Source organism: Gopherus evgoodei, chromosome 10 (genome assembly GCF_007399415.2).
Source record: "Gopherus evgoodei ecotype Sinaloan lineage chromosome 10, rGopEvg1_v1.p, whole genome shotgun sequence".
Classification (NCBI taxonomy): Eukaryota; Metazoa; Chordata; order Testudines; family Testudinidae; genus Gopherus; species Gopherus evgoodei.
The window spans coordinates 30746999-30767951 of NC_044331.1; the positions used below are offsets into that span (position 1 = coordinate 30746999).

A 20953-nucleotide genomic window follows, 5' to 3' on the forward strand; every position below is an offset into this window, starting at 1 on the left:
AAGTGTGACCTTCACCAATTCACTTAATTTCTCTGAGCCTCTTACCTGTTTGTACAGCACCCAGCACAATAGGGCCCTAAATTCTGTTAGCCCCTCAAGGTGCTACCCTAATACAATGACATTATCTTCTTTCAGCTATAGTAATCTTGGGGGTTACTTGTGATTACAGGATGTGTAATGTTTCTAACCAGAAGTGTGATTTTCAAGTTGAGAGTCTTCTTTAATAAAATACTGGATAAGAACATTTCCCCCCAAACAAATAATGTGGTGGCTGTGCTACATGCAATAAGCAAGGCCTATTTAGCACTGGAGGCTCAGTGGCATAACTTCAATCAGGTCGCCTTTAAATTAAAAAGAGACCCAGAAGGAGATTTCTTGTTTGTAAAAACCAGGAAGGCTCACTGGGTTCTGCAGAGGTTATCCCTGGATTGACTGAAATGCAACCAGAGTGCAACAGCTTCAGCATGATCAGACAATCCATCATTACTCGTAAACATGCTCATTTAGCAGAACGGGGAACCAAGGAGCAATGGGCAGCAGGAAGGGTAGCCACTATTAATTACACCTCTACCCCAATTCCCCTCTACCCCTCAGGAGACAAAAAATCTCACCGCATTATAGGTGAGACCGCGTTATATCAAACTTCCTTTGGCCCCCCTATTCCTTGTTCCCTGACCTCCCCCTCCAGAAACCCCCATCCCTAATCACCCCCAGGACTCCACCTGCTACCCAACCCCCCTGTCCCCTGACTGCTCCGACCCCTATCCACCTCCACCCCCTGCCCCCTGACAGGCACTCACCGGCAGCAGCGGGAAGCAGAGCAGCCTGGCCCCAGCCCACTCCACTCCATCACCTCCCAGCCGCAGCACTCCGCTTCCCACTGCCGCTGAGTGCAGGGAGGCTGGGAAAAGGATGCCCCCCCGCACTCACCTGCAGCGGGAAGTGGAGCAACGCGGTCCCAGCCCACTCTGATTTCTTTGCCCAGGCCCCAGCCATGTCGCTGTGGGGTGGCTGGGGAAAGGTCCTGCATTCACCTGCCCGGTGGGAAGTGGAGCACCACAGCTGGGAGCTGGCGGAGTGGAGATGGCTGGGGCTGGGCTGCTCCACTTCCCAACCTCTCTGCACTCACCTGCGGCGGGGAAAGGATGCCCTCCGCACTCAGCTGCAGCGGGAAACGGAGCACTGCGGCTGGGAGCTGGCGGAGTGGAGCAGGCTGGGGCTGAGCTGCTCTGCTTTCACCACTGCTGGTGAGTATGGGGGAAGAGGTGGTCCCTTCCCCCAAGCCCCCTCCCCCAAGCGACACGGCTGGGGCCGGGGCGAGGGAAGCAGAGTGGGCTGCTCCCGGCCCCACGTTAATCCCCCGGGCCACTCTGGGACTGCGGGGCCCCCAAAAGTGCCCTCCCACAGCTCCTGCCCCCCAGACCCTGGAGGGGAGCCCTTAACTGCCCCCTATCAAACCCATTGGCCCCGGCCTGGCCCAGCACCCTTAACACGCTGCTCAAAGCAGTGTGTCAGAGCTTTACCGCCTTGTATGCAAACCTGCGTTATATCGGGTCGCGTTATATTGGGGTAAAGATGTACTCTGAAGCATGCTTAAGCTCAGAGAAGTGATTATAAAACAGGCATCTTGGTGTTACACATACTTATATCCAATCAATTCCGATCACAAGTAAAAACAAGACTTTCTAATTAAGTTTGTCTTCCCTTGTGTGACCAATTTGAAATAATTTTTCAGTTGTTACGTGTACATAAACAATACCTTGTCAAGTCCAACGACTGTACCCATATAAACCACACATCCATTTCTTTACCTTTTCTATCTGTAACTCTATAAATTACAATTTCCATATACCTGGACTGGTTTTCAGTTGAATATGGATTTTCACCTTCACTTGCAGTCACCATGATTAACACAGAAATAACTGCATTTCCTACGTATAGGTCCAAAATCTGCATCCCTTATTTAGGCAAAACCTTCAGTGAAATCACATGACCCATCGCTTGGAAATAACATTTAGCAGGTAGCATTTTTCATCTTCTAAATGTTTTATAAAGCTCAATTAATTAATCCTCCCACTACCCCTATGAGGCAGGGAAGTGCTACTATACCTATTATTTCACTGATGAGGAAACTGCAACAGAAAGATTAGGTGATTTGCCCAAGGTCACAAAATGAGATCATTTTAAAATGCAGGAATTATGCTTTCTGCACTCACACCATTAGAACACAGGCCAAATATTCATCACACTGAAACCAAGGAGAGTTTTGTCATTACTTCAGTGGAAACAGGATTTGGCCCAATGTGCCTCATTCTGTTTTTGAGGTACTTAGAGACCTTCCTGAATGAAAAGTAAAAGATGAAATGTACACCATTATTATCAATGTGAGTCATTACGCTGACATGCCATGCTAAGCCTTGTATTGACTCAAGGGAAGTTCTCTCCACTTCATATATTACCAACAATGAAGATTCTGTAATCAGGTTTCAGATGGCAATTTTGCTGCTGTTATTTGTGCGGGGTGAGGGGAGAAAAGGCAGAAACCAGGCTGCTCAATGCCACAGCTCTATTGGACCCACTACAGGTAGTACAACTTGTCAGACACAGAGGGAGAAGATGCATCTTTAAAAGTGCTATTTTTATTTTACATAGTCATCTTTCGGAGCAGAAACCCACTTTACCTCTGATAGTCAGGAGTGTGTTGAGTATAAGAAGAATGGGATTTGGAAGAGCTATGATATAACAGAAGCATAAGAGACAGCCATGCTGGTCCCATGCAGAGCCAGAACTCCATAAAACCCTTCTTTCATGGACTAAAACAATGCTATATTAGGACCAGTCTATGGTATTCAACCACCAAGCAGTACTGGTGATGGACAGAAGCCCCCTAAACCCTGGAAGAGTTTTGCAATCTCTTCAGGAGACAAAATCCCTTTCCTCCCCTAGCAACTTCCCCACGTACAGTGGGAGTGCACACATTGTGCCTACCCTTTGCCATGATCCCACTTGCTCCTTGGGGGGATTGTATCGTGGGGGTGCCCAAGAGCAGTCCCTGTTCTCCCCAAGCACATGGTCCCTATCCCTGCATGAGGAGCACTGAGATGGCAGACAGCTCACTGTTCCACCCATTTCCCTCAAACATCCACAAAACCCAAGAACAATCTGACCTTTAATGTCACATCGTCTGTGTTTGGATCCTGTCCTGTGATTTTTGTCTAACTTGATTAAAAACCATTACTGCTATGCCAGATGACTGCTTCTCCACCCACAGCTTTGCAGGCAATATTTTGGAAGCAGGCCTCTCTTCTATACGAACCTTCAACATTTACATAACCAGATATGACTTTATTCTAGAATGAGCATTAAAACACACCGTCTTAATACAAAAGATACACCAAAGATATCTTACTGAGATCAGAAATGTCAGCTCATTTACAGACGCTTATTGCCAAACAGCAGATATAAAATCTACTAAAATGTAAATTTTCAAGGTCATTAAAACCTGATTATCAATTCCCTTATTATATCAACACCTCATTATAGCACGCAAGTAATTGACACCTGAAGCACGATGTAAAGGTATTATTGTTTCTCGTTTATATGAAATGTAAATGTAATTATGATGATGATGGAGGCAGAAGGACCTTGAAAGTAAAGCAGGTAGGAAAAATAAAAAGCTCCTAAGGCTGAATACTAATAAAACCATTTATTTCCTATGCAAATGTATTCTTAAAATGCCAATTGAGTGCTCAGTGTGTGCATCAATATTAAAAATAAGAAAACTGGATTAACAATATGAAATAAAAATTTAAAACGAGAATTTACCTCCTTGCAGTTCTCTGAATTGGAAAAGTGTATAAGATCATCATTATACATCTCCTGGGTATTGATTATGTCACTATATTCTTTCTGACTGAGATCCTCTGGATTAATTCCGTTGGCTCTCAGAAACTCCTGGTAGGCCACACTGAAAGCCTGACCAATTGATTGAGCTATCAGCTGTGCCTGTAAAATAAAATAAGATGCAGCTGAAAAGGAGAAACACCACTCAGTAACTATGCACAGAGCTAATTTGCTTAAAAGATTCACCCAAATTAATACAGAATGCAACAATAATATAAATCTACGGCAAACTCTTGACGCTTCTGGTCACTCCATCTAAAAAAGGCATCTTAGAAGTGGAAAAGGTACAGAGAAGGGCAACAAAAATGATTAAGGGTATGGAACAGGTTCCGTATGAAGACAGATTAAGAAGAATGCGACTTTTCAGCTTGGTAAAAAGAGATGACTAAGGGAATATGATGGAGGTCTATAAAATCATGATTGTTTGTGGAGAAAATGAATAAGCAAGTGTTATTTACTCCTTCAGATAACACAAGAACTAGGGGTCACCCAATGAAATTAATAGGCAGCAGGTTTAAAACAAATGAAATAAAGTACTTCTTCACACAAGGTACAGTCAACCTATGGAACTCATTGCCAGGGGATGCTGTGAATGCCAAAGCTATAACAAAGTCAAAAAAAGAATTAAATTCATGGAGGATAGGTCCATCAATAGCTATTACCCAAGATGGTCAAGGATGCAATCCCAGGTTCTGGCTATCCCTAGCCTCTCACTGCCAGAAGCTGGGAGTGGACCACAGAGGATGGATCACTTGATGATTGCCTGTTCTGTTCATTTCCTCTGAAGTACCTGGCATTGGCCACTGTCAGAAAACAGGATACTGGGCTAGATGGCCCATTGGTCTGACTCACTATAGCCATTCTTACGAGTCCTTTCACCAAGAAGCTACAGTTGCTAGTAATATGCCACTTATAAATCTGTTTCTATAAGCCCTGAAGCAGTATATTGTAGGTCAGGAGTTCTCAGACTTTTTCACAGTGTGGACCATATCTTAAGAAAGAGATTGTCACATCGTCTGGATACTCAGTACATTCTGACCACAACTGCAGTCCCCTGTGCAGCAGAGAGGAGGGTCTGTGCTTGCACGTGTGACCAGAATAGAGTTCCCCTGTCTGTGATTATTAAGCCCACCCACACACCAGACCAAATGGATGCATGGTTAGCTTGAGCTGCTCCATCAACAGAATCTTCAGTACTCCTGGATCTTATATCACTGCATGTGCCATTTCTGCAAATCCATCTGCTCTCACTTTGCGGTCATTGTACCTGTCCCATAGCTTCAGCAAACCCTGTTCCCTCTTCTCCCACCTACTCGCTGATTGCCTTGTTTAACCCCGAGCAGTGCCTGTACTGCCTGCCAGCATCAACAATGTTTAATAATTTGTCTGTGCCTTCTTGCATTGTGTGTTTTTGTGACAGGGAATCCTTTTATAATCATAGTGCACACCATAAGCGCCGACTCTATGGGTGCTCTGGGGCTGGAGCACCCACAGGGAAAAATTAGGGGTGCTCTGCACCCTCCGGCAGCCAAGCTCCTCTCATCCCCCACCCCACCTCCTCCTCCCCAGAGTGTGCCACGTCCCTGCTCCTCTGCCTACTTCCCAGCGCTTCCCGCCCAGCTGCCGCCAAACAGCTGTTTCAGTTTGGCAGCGTTTGCACACTCGGGGGAAGGGGGGGAAGGAGCATGAACATGGGGCACTCAGGGGAGGAGGTGGGGAAGAGGCGGGGCCAGAGGGGGATTTGGGGAAGGGGTTGGAATAGGGGCAGGGAGAGGGCGGAGACTCTGGGGAAGGGGTTAGAATGGCGGCGGGGAATGGGTGGGAAGAGGCAGAGCTAGGCCTCATGAAAGGGGTGGAGTGGGGCAGGGAGGGGTGTGTGTTCGAGGGCCCACGGCAAAGAGGGGAAGTCAGCGCCTATGGTGCATACTGGCCAAACACTGCTAGCCACATTTAGGAAACTCTTCTGGACTCCAATTACATCATTCGCCATGTCTCTGGTGTGTTTCTGGAGAGCTCCTCTGACCATGCAATCTTTGCAATATGAGATGACTACCCATCAGAGTTAACCGTAAGAGAGTTGAATTGCACTGACTAATGTCTGGAAGGGCAATAGACACATTAGAAATTAAAAGACAGATGATAATTAATATTAATATTTAGCACTTCACACATTCAAGGCACTGCACAAATGTTAAATAATTAACTGAGACAGAATCATAGAACTTTGTAGCAAACTTTGCTTTTTAGTTCCACTAGATGTCACTGCAGCAGTGAGAGACAGAGGTAGGAAAAGCAGGAGGTATTTATATGCAAAATTAGTTTTACCTGAAATTTTTATTTCTCCTATATGGATCCACTGCAGATCACAAGAGAATGCTAGGTTAGATTTGCTAGGTCAACATGGTTTCCAGGAGCCCTATTCTTCCACCACAGGATATGAACAAATCCTACTGACTTAAATAGGAGTTGCTTGTATCCTGCAGTGTTGGGTCCTCAAAATACTAGTGATGAGATATGGATCACATATCATATATATAAGAAAGCAGTGTATTCAGTCCAACAACCTGAGTTTTGATGGTGTTTTTGTTCTGAAAATGCAATGCTCTTTCTCAGAGAACTGGCACAACCTAAATACAGTGAGGGATATCCACACTATCTCTACACATGGTAGGCAATGTTAAAACATCTGTAACTCTTTATTCCCAAAATCAGATGCTAAATGGTTTATTTCAAGTGTTAAACAGAGGTGGCGTTCTTGTTTAATTTGTGCTTTACAATAACATGTTGCAATAAACTCCATTGTTTAAAGACAGACAGAGGTCGATATTCTACCATTTGAAAACATTTAGAAAATCCTGAGAAATGATCAGCTAAACTAGTCACGTGGCATTACTGTACATTCTGGAACTTCTTTTCAAGTAGGTGACCCATCACACTATGAACAACAATATAATCAATATGCCCAAGACATGTGAATGTCAACAATGGAGCAGTAATCAATAAAGATTTTTATAGCCCATCTTATGGTCTGTCATCTGTCTCCCCTTCCTGCTGCTTAACTGTGTTTTCTGTTTCCACTGGTATCAGTTTTTGGGTGTTCAGTCCATTTCTCTCCCCTCTGCTCTTCAAATCCACCAACAGCTCAAAAAGAGACCTAAGTCAGATTCAGGCTTCGAATCAATTATTGTTTTTAATGATACCATGTTCTCATTTAGTGCTCTACATCAGTACATCTCAAAGAGCTTTACAAAGGAGGTAAGTATCATTATTCCTATTTTACAGATGGGGAAATGGAGGCACAGGGAGTCAAAGCGACTTTGCCAAGGTCACCCAAGAGGCAGTGGCAGAGCTGGGAACAGAACCCATATCTCCTGAGCCCCAGTCTGCTATTCTATCCACTAGGCAACACTGCCTCCCAATTCAAACATTAAACTGAAAGATTTTCTGCCTGGCAAAATATGCAATCTGGAACTAAAATTGTATCAGATAATGGGCTAGCTTTATTTTCAAAATAACATGTTAAGAAATAGATTTTAAAACTGCCCGTTAAACTGGTGGATTTAAATGATCACTTCTTCTTGTTACTGGTACTAGTACTTCAAAATATCTTTGTAAGTTAGAAAAAAATAATACTTTTCCTGCTTTTAATTTTTACTAACTTGACACTTTTTTCTTAACTTTTCTTTAAAAAAAAAAAAAAAAAGCACACTTGCCCATCCCAGCCTGGAGAGGTGAAAATGTCTCCCCGAGCCCATTCATTCTTTGGCCTTTCTATGGTGAGTGCAAAGGGCCAGAATTGTGATGTGGTCACTCCTTTTTCTTTTAAATAATAAAATGCGGAGCATTCCTATGGAATCATGCAGGGCTGGAAGGGACTCAAGAAGTCATCAAGTCCATCCCCTTGCACTGTGGCAGGATCAATTAAACCTAAACCATGCCTCACAATGTTTGATCTACTTGTTCTCAAAAACCTTCAATGATGAGGATTCCACACCTCCCTTGGAAGCCTATTCCAGAGCTTAACTACCCTTATAGTTGGAAAGTTTTTCCTAATACAGATGCTCCCAGAGTTACGTAAACCCGGAGTATGCAAATCCAAGCTTATGGAAAAAGTTCCATAAACTAGAAATAGGAGGTTTGGGGGTTTTTTTTTGCATAATGGTCAGAGATAAGTTTCCGACTTACGCAAAATTCAAGTTACGCAAGGGGAGCGTCTGTATCTAATCTAAATCTCCCTTGCAGCAAATTAAGCCACTTACTTCTTGTCCTACCTTCAGTGGACATGGAGAGCTATTAATTCCTGTCCTCTTTATAAAAGCCCTTAACATATTTGAAGACTTATCAGGTTTCCCCTCAGTCTTCTTTTCTCAAGACTAAACATGCTCAGTTTTTTTTAACCTTTCCTAATAGGTCAGATTTTCTAAACCTTTTATCATTTTTGTTGGTGTCCTCTGGACTCTCTTCAATTCGTCAAAATATTTCCTCGAGTCTGGCCCCCAGAATTGGACATACTATGCCAAAAGAAGCCTCACCAATGCCAAGTAGAGTGGGACACTTTCCTCCTGTGACTTACTCCTGTTAATATACTTTGCAATATTAGCCTTTATCACAGCTGCATCACATTGTTAAATCATTCAATTTCTGACCCACTATAACCCACAGATCTTTTTCAGCAGTACTACCACCTGGACAGTTATTCTTCATTTTGTAGTTGTGCATTTGATTTTTCTTTCCTAAGTGAAGTGCGTTGTCCTTATCTTTACTGAATTTCATGTTGCTGATTTCAGACCAATTCCCCAGTTTGTCATAGTGATTTTAAATTCTAATTCTGTACTCCAGAGTTCTTGCAACCCCTACCACCTTGGTGTCATCTGCAAATTTTATAAGTATATTCTCCATTATCCAAATCATTAATGAAAATGTTGAATAGTATTAGATCCAGGGCTGAACCACGTGGGACCCCATTACATACACACTCCCAGTTTGACTGTGACTACTCTGAATATGGTCTTTCAACCAATTGTGCATCCACCTGATAGTAATTTCACCAAGACCACATTTCCCTAGTATGCTTATGAGAATGACTGTATCAAAAGCCTGACTAAGTCAATAAATATAACATCACTGCTTCCCCCATTCATTAAGCTGGTTTAGCATGATTTTTGTTTGACAAAATCATGCTGGCTATTCCTTATAATCGTATCATCCTCTAGGTGCTTACAAATTTCCTTTGAATCATGAAATTTATCATTTCATGATCACTTTCACTCAAATTGCCCTCCATCTTCAGATTCACTACCAATTCTTCCCTGTTGACCAGAATCAAGTCCAAAATGGCTGCCATCTTGTCTACATCCCACACAAAAAGTTGTCCCAAATACATTCCAAGAACTTACTGGACATTTTGTGGTTTTTGGTATTACTTTCCCAACAGATGTCTGGGTAGTTAAAGTCCCCCATTGTACCAGGTCTTGTGTTTTGGGTATTTTTGTTGTTCTAGAAATGCCTCATCCACCTCCTCTTCCTGATTATAGTAGACGACTACCAGGATACCCCTTTTATCATTAACCAGTGACTCCCACCTCCTTCTGGACTTCCGAGCAAGGGTATATATTCTTGATATTTTCTTTTACCCCACCTGTCCTTCCTGAACAAAGCTATAGCCTATACCAATATTCCAGTCATGAGACTTATCCCATCAAGTCTCTGTGATGCCAGTTAAGTCATAATTTAGCTTATGTACTAATATTTCCAGTTCTCTAATTTCCTTTGTTTTGTATTTTCACATCAAGTCTTATCAAAGCATAATATCTAGACTAACTTTACCCAAGAGTGCTCTAAAGCTAAGAATCTGCCACCTTTTGTGAATGCACTATGGCACAGAGTATACAGAAACGTAATGACTATGATCATCATCTTTATTGTGCAGATGGTCTTTTGCGTGAGGGGTCAAGGTATTTTCTGTATAATCAAAGCCTTTATTTTAAAAGTATTGGTTTAGCCCTTCTAGTTACAAAGAAAACCTTCCAAATGTTAACAGCTGCTGCTCTAACCATGCAGCATTAGGGGAAAGTGCAATTTATAACATTTTCAATGCAGAACATACAAATGAAGGTGTTTTGATGTTTTTAATATAAGGGGCCTGATTCCCAGGTCTGTTGAGAGCACTTTGCGCATACGTAAAATCAGCAGATGTGTCCATAAGGATTTCTCCTCCCCAGTAGGGAGACAGCAAGCAAAAGGGGACCTGGCCAGGGCACCCTTCTACCTGGCCAATCTCTGGCTGCTGAAATAGTCCTTTTGGGGCTGTCAGTGACTGGCCATAAGTTAGAGCAGCTCTTAAGACAAGGACCAGAAAGGTCCCTGGTTAGCCCCGGGGTTGAGGGAGCATAGACATGGCATTCGGCACAACTCAGCCAGACCAAAGAATTTGATTCAAGATGATCAGTTTTGTAGCCACTGAATGTAAATATATACTTTGGCCATATATGGTAAAAAGAAAAAGCATCCAAATCACTATGTATTACAATATCCAGAGGGGAGTGTAGGTTGAATGAGCACCAAAAATTCTGGGATAGTGGAGGAAGATTCTGGGAGTTGAAGGAAATGCGAATGATTTGCAGGTATAAGTGAAAAAAAAAATAAAGTGAGAAGAGTTTGGGATAGAACAGTAACAACTATTATAAAAGTTAGAAAAGCAATTCTTGGCAACAAAAATGCATTCATGCAATAGATACCATTAGATTTCTGAGGTCTCTTAAGTGACATATTGTATTTAAAAAAAAAAGTTTACTTACATCCTCAGATTCAAAGACATGACATATCATTTTGTACTGTTTCTTTCCTTCCTGGGCACCAGGTGTTGTCTCTATACAGTCTTGAGAAGCAGACCTTGGCATCCGGCGTCTTGCCATTAAAACAACGATGTTACCAATATCAGCAATGTATGAGATTGTGCGCAACGCATGGTCCATCATAGTTTCCTACACAAAGCAAGAGATAAGCAAAAAAGTTCCATATGCACAATATTACTCCAGAAATGTCACTTTTCCCCTCTCCAATACTGTCTAATTTCTTGAGAGTGACAATAGGCAGCTAAGCTTGCATCTCTTTGTGCAGTTTATATGGGGCCAGATCCTGCAGCCTTTATTCAGTCAATTTCTCAAACAATACTGCCATTGAAGTCATAGCCTGAGTTATTGAAAACCCATGGGCTTCAATGGAAATTTTGTCTGAATAACAACTGCAGATATTTGGCACACAGGCCCTATTGCAAAAAGTTAAAAAGCCTCAGGCCTCCAGTAAAAAGAAAATATGTTCCAATATTTTAGAAATAATTTCATCATGTTTGAAAATACATGGCTTTTGCAAACAATTAAACTCCAAAATAAAGCAGTGACAGAAGCGGTTTGTAACAAGATCGTGAATATTACTGCTATGTCGGGACAAGATAAATGTAACATTTTCAAAAATACAAAGTTATCATTTTCTTTCCTCATAATGGATTGTAAATGGTGTGTTGCCTTCTTCTCATTACGAGGGGCAAATTTTAACATAGATATTCTTCCTCCTTCTTCCTCACCATGTAAGTCACACCAGCTAGGACACAGATATCTGAAAGGGAGTTCAGCCTAGAGTCTGGATTCAGAAAGGTATTCAATGCATCCGCAGTCCACTGAAGTCAGTGGCACTATTTGCATGCTTAAAGTGAGGCACATGCTTTAGTACCTTTGCTGAATTAGGTCCTAGTCTGAGTTCATATCACCTCTGAATATGGTCCTCTGTGGATGTCTGTTGGCATGAGTTGGTTTCCATTTGCAGTATCTGTACAGGACTACTGAAGTTCAGCCACCTGTAAGATGCAGGGGGTGGGCAGGTGGATACCTAGTACACAATATGTTGCATAATAGGGGAGATAGGAAAGCTCTGGGCAAATTCTCCTCTCAGCAACACGAACATAATCAAAGCTAATGAGCCTCAGCTAGCATAACGAGTCAAAATCTTCCTCAGCCGAGTCAAATTAGGGTTGTCAGGGTGCCAACTCAGTTATACTAGACAAGCTTTGAACCCTGGATTTTAGCTGAGAAAAGCCTTTTGCTCCTTGATTTTAGGAAAGAATGAAAACCTGCTCAAACTATGGTCTGAGAAAGATATCTTATATAAGAGCACGCTACTGCTCCAAAAGGTGAAAAAAATGAGTCTGGAGCAGTTTTTAAACACTTTTCAAAAATTTCTACCTCTATCTCACATCTTTTAGTACTGCATCCTCTTGGTGGATTACTTCTGCCTTTTAATTTATCTATCTTTTTAAAATTTCTGACATTACCAGGGAAATCTCAGCTTACCATCTCCAGATGCTTTCTCCCAGGAATGTACCATTATGGAACTAATAAAGTTATCCTTGGGCAAACATGAACTCAGTTAATGTTTGCAGTCAGGGAAGAATTTTTTTAATCACCGAACTTGTTTTATCCTGGATATTACTATGTATTTGTCTTTTACAATGATCTAAATCTTTGCATTATTGATTTCTAGTTCATACTTCTGTCGTTTGTTCAATCAAAAAGCAGTGATCTTGTAGAGGAAGAGCCTTCAAGGGCATTTTTAATCATGTCTTCTTTGCACCACTGGGTATAAACTTGCAGTAAGTGTTATTATTAGTGAATTTACACTGAATATGAATAAATGAATGTGGCCCACCAGCTACCTTATAAGACACTCATGTATGAGGTGTTCTGCAGCTAAATAATGCTATTACAGTTCTGAAAGAACTTTAAACGTGTAGAATTGTACTGATATTCTAGGTAATTGTAAATTTATACAGGTTTTAAGCAGCACTCTTGAAATCTTTGATTGTTATTTCACCTGAAGAAGTAAAACATCCATCAAATCTTCTGCTTGAACTGGAATACAAACACTTGTTCTTGAATCAGTGCTTTCTGGATCTTCCGTGTGCCACAGGTATTTAGTCTGCGTCAATATATTGTTTTATCGTTTCCCTTTTAAACATTTTGGGCACTTGTCCAGGAGAGAGGGGGCCTCTGCAGCTTGTGGCCCACGTAAGGTCTGCAGCTATCATTCCTGGCTTTGCACCCAAAAGGGTGCTTTTCCATTGGTAGTGGTCATGCAGTGTGACATTATATATGTGATGTCAGATTTCATCCAGCCCAATTGAGATATGTAGCAACTGGACTAATGAGAGTGAAGTGATGGCACAGAGCAGATTGTTGTGAACGGAAACAGTCAAAGAACTTTTACCACCCTACAGCAGTCTGACACATCATGTAGAAACATTAACAAAAAATACCCAATGGGTCACTGCTGACTGAGTGAGGTTGTGCAGTCGACCAACTTGAGGGGGCTCCTGTGATTTAGCTTTCCTCCCTGGCCCCTCCTCAGCAACCTAATGCACACAACACATTGGAGCTCTGCCTTTGGCCTTGTTCAGCAGGATGACCTGCCTCTTGACCTTCTGCAAGCCACTACATATGGCTTTCTGGGACCTGTGTGACTCAGAAGCGCATGGAAAACTGTTATAATCAAGAGAGATATATTGATATCAAGGAAATCTTTCAGAGTGGACCCAGACATCAGCAACTCCAGAGCAAAACGTTAAGCCTTCTTTTGTCCTTGCTTTCCCCAAATAGCACCAGAATAATAGCACCAGTCCCTTCTGGCTGCAGGAAGAAGAAAGAGATGCTCTTGCATACACTTCAGAATTTGCAAGGTATTAACCATCCAGCATGGCAGGGGCCATATTAGAACTTAGATTGACAGACGTTGGAGTCACCTAAATCAGAGTTGGGAGCAACAACTGGCCCAGTCAACTATGTTGATGCCCATATGGCACAGTAAGACCCTGCAAAATCTCAGCTTCTGTTAAAAATATGCTTCCAGTCTTCAGGGTTATGGAGATAATCCTGAGACGAGAAACAAGCATAACTTCACTGTTCTCTTTCTCAGTCTGCAAGTAGCTTGATGCACTGTCCCTCTGAGGTGTGAACACCCCTAGCCTCCATGACCCGCAGTGGGATGTAAACTCAAGGCCAATTACGATACCTTGTATGTCATCAATTATACCATTGCTTACCATTTTTTCAAATGGGCTGGGAGTGAAGTCCAGGGGTTCAAATTGGGAGATACTGCAGGGAAGGAAATGCAGAAGGGAAAAAGGAAGGGACATACAAAAACAGGTGAAAGAGAGAAACAGAGAAAGGTGGATAAGTGAGGAAGAAATGAAAGGGTGGAAACAGCAGTGGTCCTATAAGTGAGATTGTTTTCCACTATGTGATGCTGAATGTGACAACTAAAAAAAGTTAGTGACTACATAAGGCCATATTCTGCCCCTGACCCTTGTGTAATTGTCACAGTGGCAGAACTGGGAACTCTGCTGTGGACTTAAGGTCATATGTAGTGGAAAATGTATGTCCTAGACCATAGCCCATAATTTAAAATGCAATTTGATCCATGCCAAAGAATGATTTGACCTTTCCACCCTGTTTCTAACTATTCATTAGTTAATTCTCCTCCTCACAGAGGTAAGGAGCCACATATCTGGGTATTCATCTATCAAATTACAATCCTTCTCTCCCAGGCCTGAGAGAATAGGAGGGTTTTTCAGGTCAGGAAGAATAATTGTTTTAAGAGCCATAATACAATGTAATGTGACAGAGCTAGAAAAATACCAACACTGACAGCTTATTGGAACGACCTGGTCTATTGATTAGAAAAATCTTTTTTCCAGACACTATTCTTAAAATGCTTTCCCAATTATTTTCAGTCTGAAATAAAACATTCTGTGTTTATCCCTACATTGTGATAGATGAAATGTGATGATGGCCACAGAAGGGCTTGGGGGTTTCTGTGAGAATTTGCATGGTCCAGCAGCATCTATAAAGCTCCTCTCAGTGGAGGGGGGTAATGTATTATACGGACATCTCCCAGCAGGCGATGGGAACTCTGCAGGAAGAGGGTTTTTTTCAGGAGACTGTTCCAAGTATCCAAATCATACACACAAGGTTCACAAGAAAGAATGGAGGTGGGGGAAATAATACATTTATGCATTTAGAGTTTGGGGTCCCCCATGTTCACCACCCACAAGCAGCTCAAGAGATTTCTCCCTCCCATGGCTAAAAGTAGATTCTCTTCTGCTTCCCCCCACATCTTCCATTGTTTACTACATTAAATGTGGACTAAGAATATGCCAAATAAACTGTATTAACTGCACTTGTCCACCTTTCTTTCTCTTCCTCCACCTCCATATTTTTTCTCCTTTTCTCTCTGCATCATTTCTCTTTTCTCTTCTCTCAGTATCCTCTCCCCTTTGCATTACTTTCCCCCTTCTCTCCTTGTTTCTCTCCCTATCTCCCTGTCCCTAAATCCCCCATTTGTCTTCTCTCCCCTAATCCCTCTCTCTCTCTTCCTATCTGGTTCCTTAATCTTTCCCTCTTCCCTATCCCAGGTCTCCCTATCCCAAACCTCTCACCCATGTCTGTCCTTGGAAAACCAAAGATCCCGCTCCCCACCCCGCCCCCCAACCTGGTTCTCCTTCTCCCAAATGGACATCCGGATTCCCCTTCATTCAAATCTCCTTGCGTCTATATGTGTCGCTCTCCTAGAAGTCCCTGTTGCTACCCCTCATGGTTTTGTTTCCCATATCCTGGTTCCCTGATTTGTTCATTCTCCCTTTCATATGTTCCATTTTTCCTTCTCATTTGGTGGTTCCTTCATCTCCCCTTTTTACCAGGGGAAAAAGGGCTGTGGCTACTCTGAGGGTCAGTTGATGAAATCTGAAGCAGATCTCAAAGGAGAGTTGGAGGCAAAGGGGCTGCATGTTCTCCCACAGCTCTCCTGGTGGCTGATGGCTGCCAGAAACGAAACAGGAGCTGGGAGCCTTTACCTGTACAGTTCCTGTGGCTGCACTGTGGTAGCATGAGTCAGAGAGCTGACAACTCAGAGGCCTTCATAGGACCACTCCCTAGGGTGGACACTGACTCAGAATACCAGACGCTCCAGTACTTCTGGAATGGCATTGACCCGCCCCCGCCTATGTGACCCCCCACACACAGTGTGTGTGAGATCACATCAGTGGGAGGCAGAGCAGAACATTCTGCAAAATGGTATCCCATTGAACATCAGCTTTACCAGTGACTGGGTTGTGGAGTCAGGGCATGTAGATTTGCCAACCTCATGTTGTTCCTCACCTCTCCTGCTGCTTCACTATCTCAGCTTTTCCACATTGTGAGTGTGAGAAGCAGGAGATGGTTGCTGTGGCACTTGTGCCAATTTCACACCCTGATTGCAAGCCCAGCCCACAGAGCAGAGCAGCTAGAGATCAGAAGTATGACAAGCTGTCAAAAGCGGGGTTATTTCTAACACATGAGCTGGACAGGTGGTCACACAGGGCTGAAAATATCACGTGCGAATGACTTCAGGCTAATAGGGGCAACCATTTGCTAGTTTTGCCTATGGCAACAAGCTCACTAGAGCCACGAGTCCAAGGTGATAATATGCCTTACTGCCACTACTGACCAGTTCAAACCCCAGCATAAAGCAACTTAGATATCTACATTTTTTAGTGAAATTAGAATTCTTTTAAACCAGTTAGTACCACCAGATGCTTCCATGCATGACATACAATAAAATTACATAAGGGTTAGAACACTGAATTAATGATTGCAGAAAGTGGTTTTATATAATTGACAGATATAAAACTGCAGACTGCCTGTGACAGCTGCTACACTAGTTGATATAGAGCCACAGTAATGAAGTCAGTCAAGAAATCTCTCTAGCACTGGTAAAAACACAGTCAAGCTAAAAATGCAAATGCTCATCGACAGTGAGTACTAAAAGACAGGGGAAGCAAAGCCTCCGGCTACTGAGACCTGCTGTACACAGAAAAATCAGCCACATTCAAAGTAGGCTTTAGTAAAACCATTTAACATAATTAATTCCAATATCAGATTTTTATTTTTGTTCAATATACAGGGCCGGACTCTGGCACCCTCACTCACAATGAATAGCACTTGTGTGAATAGGTAATACTCACCTGAGTAAGGGTATCAGAATCTGCCTCAGGGTGCTTTTTGCTTTTTCCTTCTGTGAAAAGCCCATTCAGTGTTACTGCTCATATTGAAATATTTAAGGAAAGGAGGGAACAAAGTCCATTGAGAGCAGCCTTCATTAAACCAACTGGAATAACAAACCAAATCCATGTATCACCTTCATCCCACACATCTAGCTACTGAATGTGACTGCTCATTCACCAATAATTGGCTCTTTTCACCCTTGACCTGAGTTGATTATCTGCATACAGTAGACATGTTAAATGTATGTCATAACAATGAAGACAGATTTTGCTATCCAGAATAAGCATTCATAACATGCTCTGCACTGTACAAGACAAAGCATTTTTACCATCAGGCAGGAAAAAAAAAAGGACTGAATCAGTACAGCTACTGCTGGTCAGCGCTGAAGTGCATTGGCAGAGCTGGGTATGACAGATTGCAATGCAGCTGCCACATTACATGGTATATTCTACTCTTCAGCTGTGCAAATATGGAAAGTTTATAGTACGTCCACATTAAAAGAAAAGTACACTGGTTTCAGCTAGTAGTGTTAATTCCTTACTTTAACAAGTACTAGAACTACCCAATATCCTCTCTCAGATTTTACCTATAGAATAAAAACAAAACAAAAACAAAACAATTAGGGGGAAAATATTCTTCCATACCACCTGGCAAATCTCCAGCCTCTAAGAGCTCTAGCTATTCATCTACTCTAGACATGTTCTCGAGTATTAGGGAGTTATCCTCAGGATGTATGATTACAGTCAATCAAGACAAGACAGCCACTCTATATATTCATTAGAGAATAACGGAAAGCATTAAGTCCGTCATCACTGAAAAATCTTATAAGGTGGCTGTAACATAGCTACAGTTGTTAGTTCAGCAGTTGCCATTTCTGCAGTAGTCTTGCTAATGTACCAGGTATGTAACATTCCAGTGCAGGTGGCTTCAAAACCAAGTTTTATGATAATCATAACGCTAGTTGCAAAAATGAGCACAATAACCCAACAATTGGGTATGAAAGTTTGTTCTGAGCCCGCTGAATGAAACTATTATAGTACATTCCTTGCTACTATATATGCCTTCTAATTTTGTTGGTGGTGATTTTCCATCCTTTTTCCTGATCTCCCCATAGTGTAAGAGATTTTTATCCTACTAACAATTTAGATTCTATTTACTAAATTAAATTTCATTAGAGTGTAAGTTCTTCAGGACAAAGACAATCTTTTACTATGTGCAGATACAACACACAGCTAGCACAACAAGGCCCCAATTTCGGTCATAGCCTCTAGACACTACCGTAATATTGTAATAAATAATAGACCTTGGGGAGGAAGAATGACAGTTCAGAAAGTTTCCTGAAAATCGGGAAGTTAAATGGAGAGAAATGAAGGGCTTGGTCAAAGTGGCAAATGACCTTTTTTAGAAAAATGAGAGTGGAACAAAGAACCAGACCTGAAACTCGGTAGCAATTAAGACATAACAAAGCTGAAATGGAGTAGGTGGACAACCACACATGAATCTTGAAAGGCTTCAGGATTTTAACCTAACTTGCTTTACACCTTGATAATATGCAGATTTCTTCCAAACAAAGAAAATACAGCAAAATATAAATAAATAAATGAATAAATAATGAAAAACCCCAACCCTCAGCATTAAAAATAAAACACTGACAAATGGCAACTTTGACAAATATTTGACAAATGCCAATATGGTGTATCCTTTCCAATGCTGGTTTCCATTTAGTGGTGTGTTTAACCACATATTCAGTAAAAGCAGCAAAGAGTCCTGTGGCACCTTATAGACCAACAGACGTTTTGAAGCATGTATTCAGCAAAGACAATTTCTTTTCAACATGTGAGAACATGTTATTCTAAAGTGAGAGCCATTGTGTAAAATCAGCAATATTTTTTTAAGCATTATGATTAAACACTTACCTGTGTATCTGCATTCAGAACTTTAATCCTCTGTGTGGAGATGAACAGATCCACTTCAGTCAAGGCTGGGAATCTCCCTCAAGTCTAAAGACAGTCGCCATTGTAACAAAAGGGAATTTTAATTTTCTATTTAAAGTGACATCCCCACTGATCACTTCAAGCAAAATGTAAATGTGAACAATTACATTGCTGAGCTACTACAAAGACACTATTCAAAGATGTTATCCATATACATGCAAATTTATTATTAGGAGGACATTTACTGCAAGAGGAAGAGATTTCTGGGCGGGGGGGGTGAGTATGAACTTTCAGAGCTCATGGATTGTGCTGGATTGACATGCCTCTGTTTATTGACATAAACTGGAGAATGGCATGGATATTTCCCACACTGGCTCATCTGCAGGCCTCATCCCTGTTCTTGAGGCTACCACCAACAGAGGATCAGACAGTAGTCCTATTCTCCATACCCTATTCAGTCCTTGCCATTGGTTCTAGAATTTACTATAAGGATGCAAATCAGAGCTAATTGTTGTGGTGACTTAGTTTTTTGGTGATACCATTAATTGAGAACCAAACTGAAACCCAAATTATTTCACATAAGGCCAAATGGCTTTCAGATGATAATGGGAAGTTTCTTACTATGTACATTAACTGGAGTTCTTCAAGATGTGCTCTCCATATGCAGATTTCTCTAATATACCTATCTCACAGAACAGGAAGGGACCCCAAAAGATCATCGAGTCCAGCCCCCTGCTTTCACTAGCAGGACCAAGTACTGATTTTTGCCCCAGAACCCTAAGAGGCCCCCTCAAGGATTGAATTCGCAACTCTGAGTTTAGCAGGTCAATGCTTAAACCACTGAGCTATCCCTCCCCCCGATGTACATCCTACTGATGAAGTACAGAAAACTGGATGGAGTAGCCATGTGTTGTTGTGTCCATGGCCCATTGGTCAGTGGTGATGAAGGATTAAGCATGCCTGAAGCAAGCTAGTGAATTTCTAGAATCATTGGAAGTAGAGCACATCTCTCAACCATACCATCAAAATGAGTGTTTCTGGGACTGGGAAGGTTAGTTAATTTGTGACAGAGCAGTTGGTTGTCCCCTCCTGTAAAACGCTGTCATTCCCTGGATGCTTCTGAGACCTTTGGTAGTAGAGGGGCTGGGCGATAGGTCTCGTGTAAGGATATGATTGTTTTATGTGTTTCCTCTGGAAAACTGGCATGTAGACTACAAGGGAACAAGGGGGGCTAATGAGTCCTTCAGCAGTGATGGCCTTGTTTGTCTAAGAGATGAACAATTCAGCTCCTTCAAAAGGCCAGATCCTCCACTGTCATTTGGACTTCTCTGGGGAATCCCAATCCTCCCAAGTCACAATGTCCATCACATAAGGACCACCACTGCCACTTACCTTGTAGTTGTATCCACCATGCTAAGCGCTGCTTGGAGACTTGTCCTGGCTACAGTTGGCCATCTTTACTAGCAATGTGAAGTCCTCACAGAACTTATTGGGCAGTCTATCCACAAAGACAAGCAGTCTCTTGTGTATATAAAAAGTCATACCTGGCCATTATGCCTGATAATTGGCCAGCCAAAAACTGTAGGCTTGTTTGAGGAATAGGCTTTCTGGTCAGATAAATCTAGTCTCTTTAGCTCCCAATCCTTTGGCATGAACCTGAATTGTTTTGCTTTTTTCATTTGTCACGGTGACCACAAGAGAGAATCCAGTAGGGTGTGTGTAGAAAAATTCCACACCTTTAGGAGGCGTCTGATATTTTTAACTGCCTTGTGAGAGGTGGAAATGGCAGAAGTTCTAAATGACTTTTTTGTTTCAGTTTTCACACAAAAAGTTTAGTAGAGATTGGACATCTAACATAGTGAATGCCAGTGAAAATGAGATAGGATCAGAGGCTAAAATACAGAAAGAACAATTACAGGAGGGGGTGGTTCAGAAGCAGATCTCAAGATTAATCATTAGGGAACCTGAAAGCGGGCCTCTGTCCCTTCTCTCAGGAGCTGAAAGACTTGCAAATCATACATTTACAGT

The 20953-nt window shown here is 42.0% G+C and overlaps 1 protein-coding gene across 1 annotated transcript in view; it reads right to left on the reverse strand.

Moving 5' to 3' along the window:
- The window catches only part of APBA2 (amyloid beta precursor protein binding family A member 2), a 229658-nt gene that overhangs the window by 26574 nt on the left and 182131 nt on the right, over positions 1 to 20953 (reverse strand). The window contains 3 exon segments of the mRNA XM_030578097.1: positions 3826 to 4005; positions 10701 to 10886; positions 18908 to 18991. Of these exon segments, the coding sequence (XP_030433957.1) occupies positions 3826 to 4005; positions 10701 to 10886; positions 18908 to 18991 (450 nt within the window).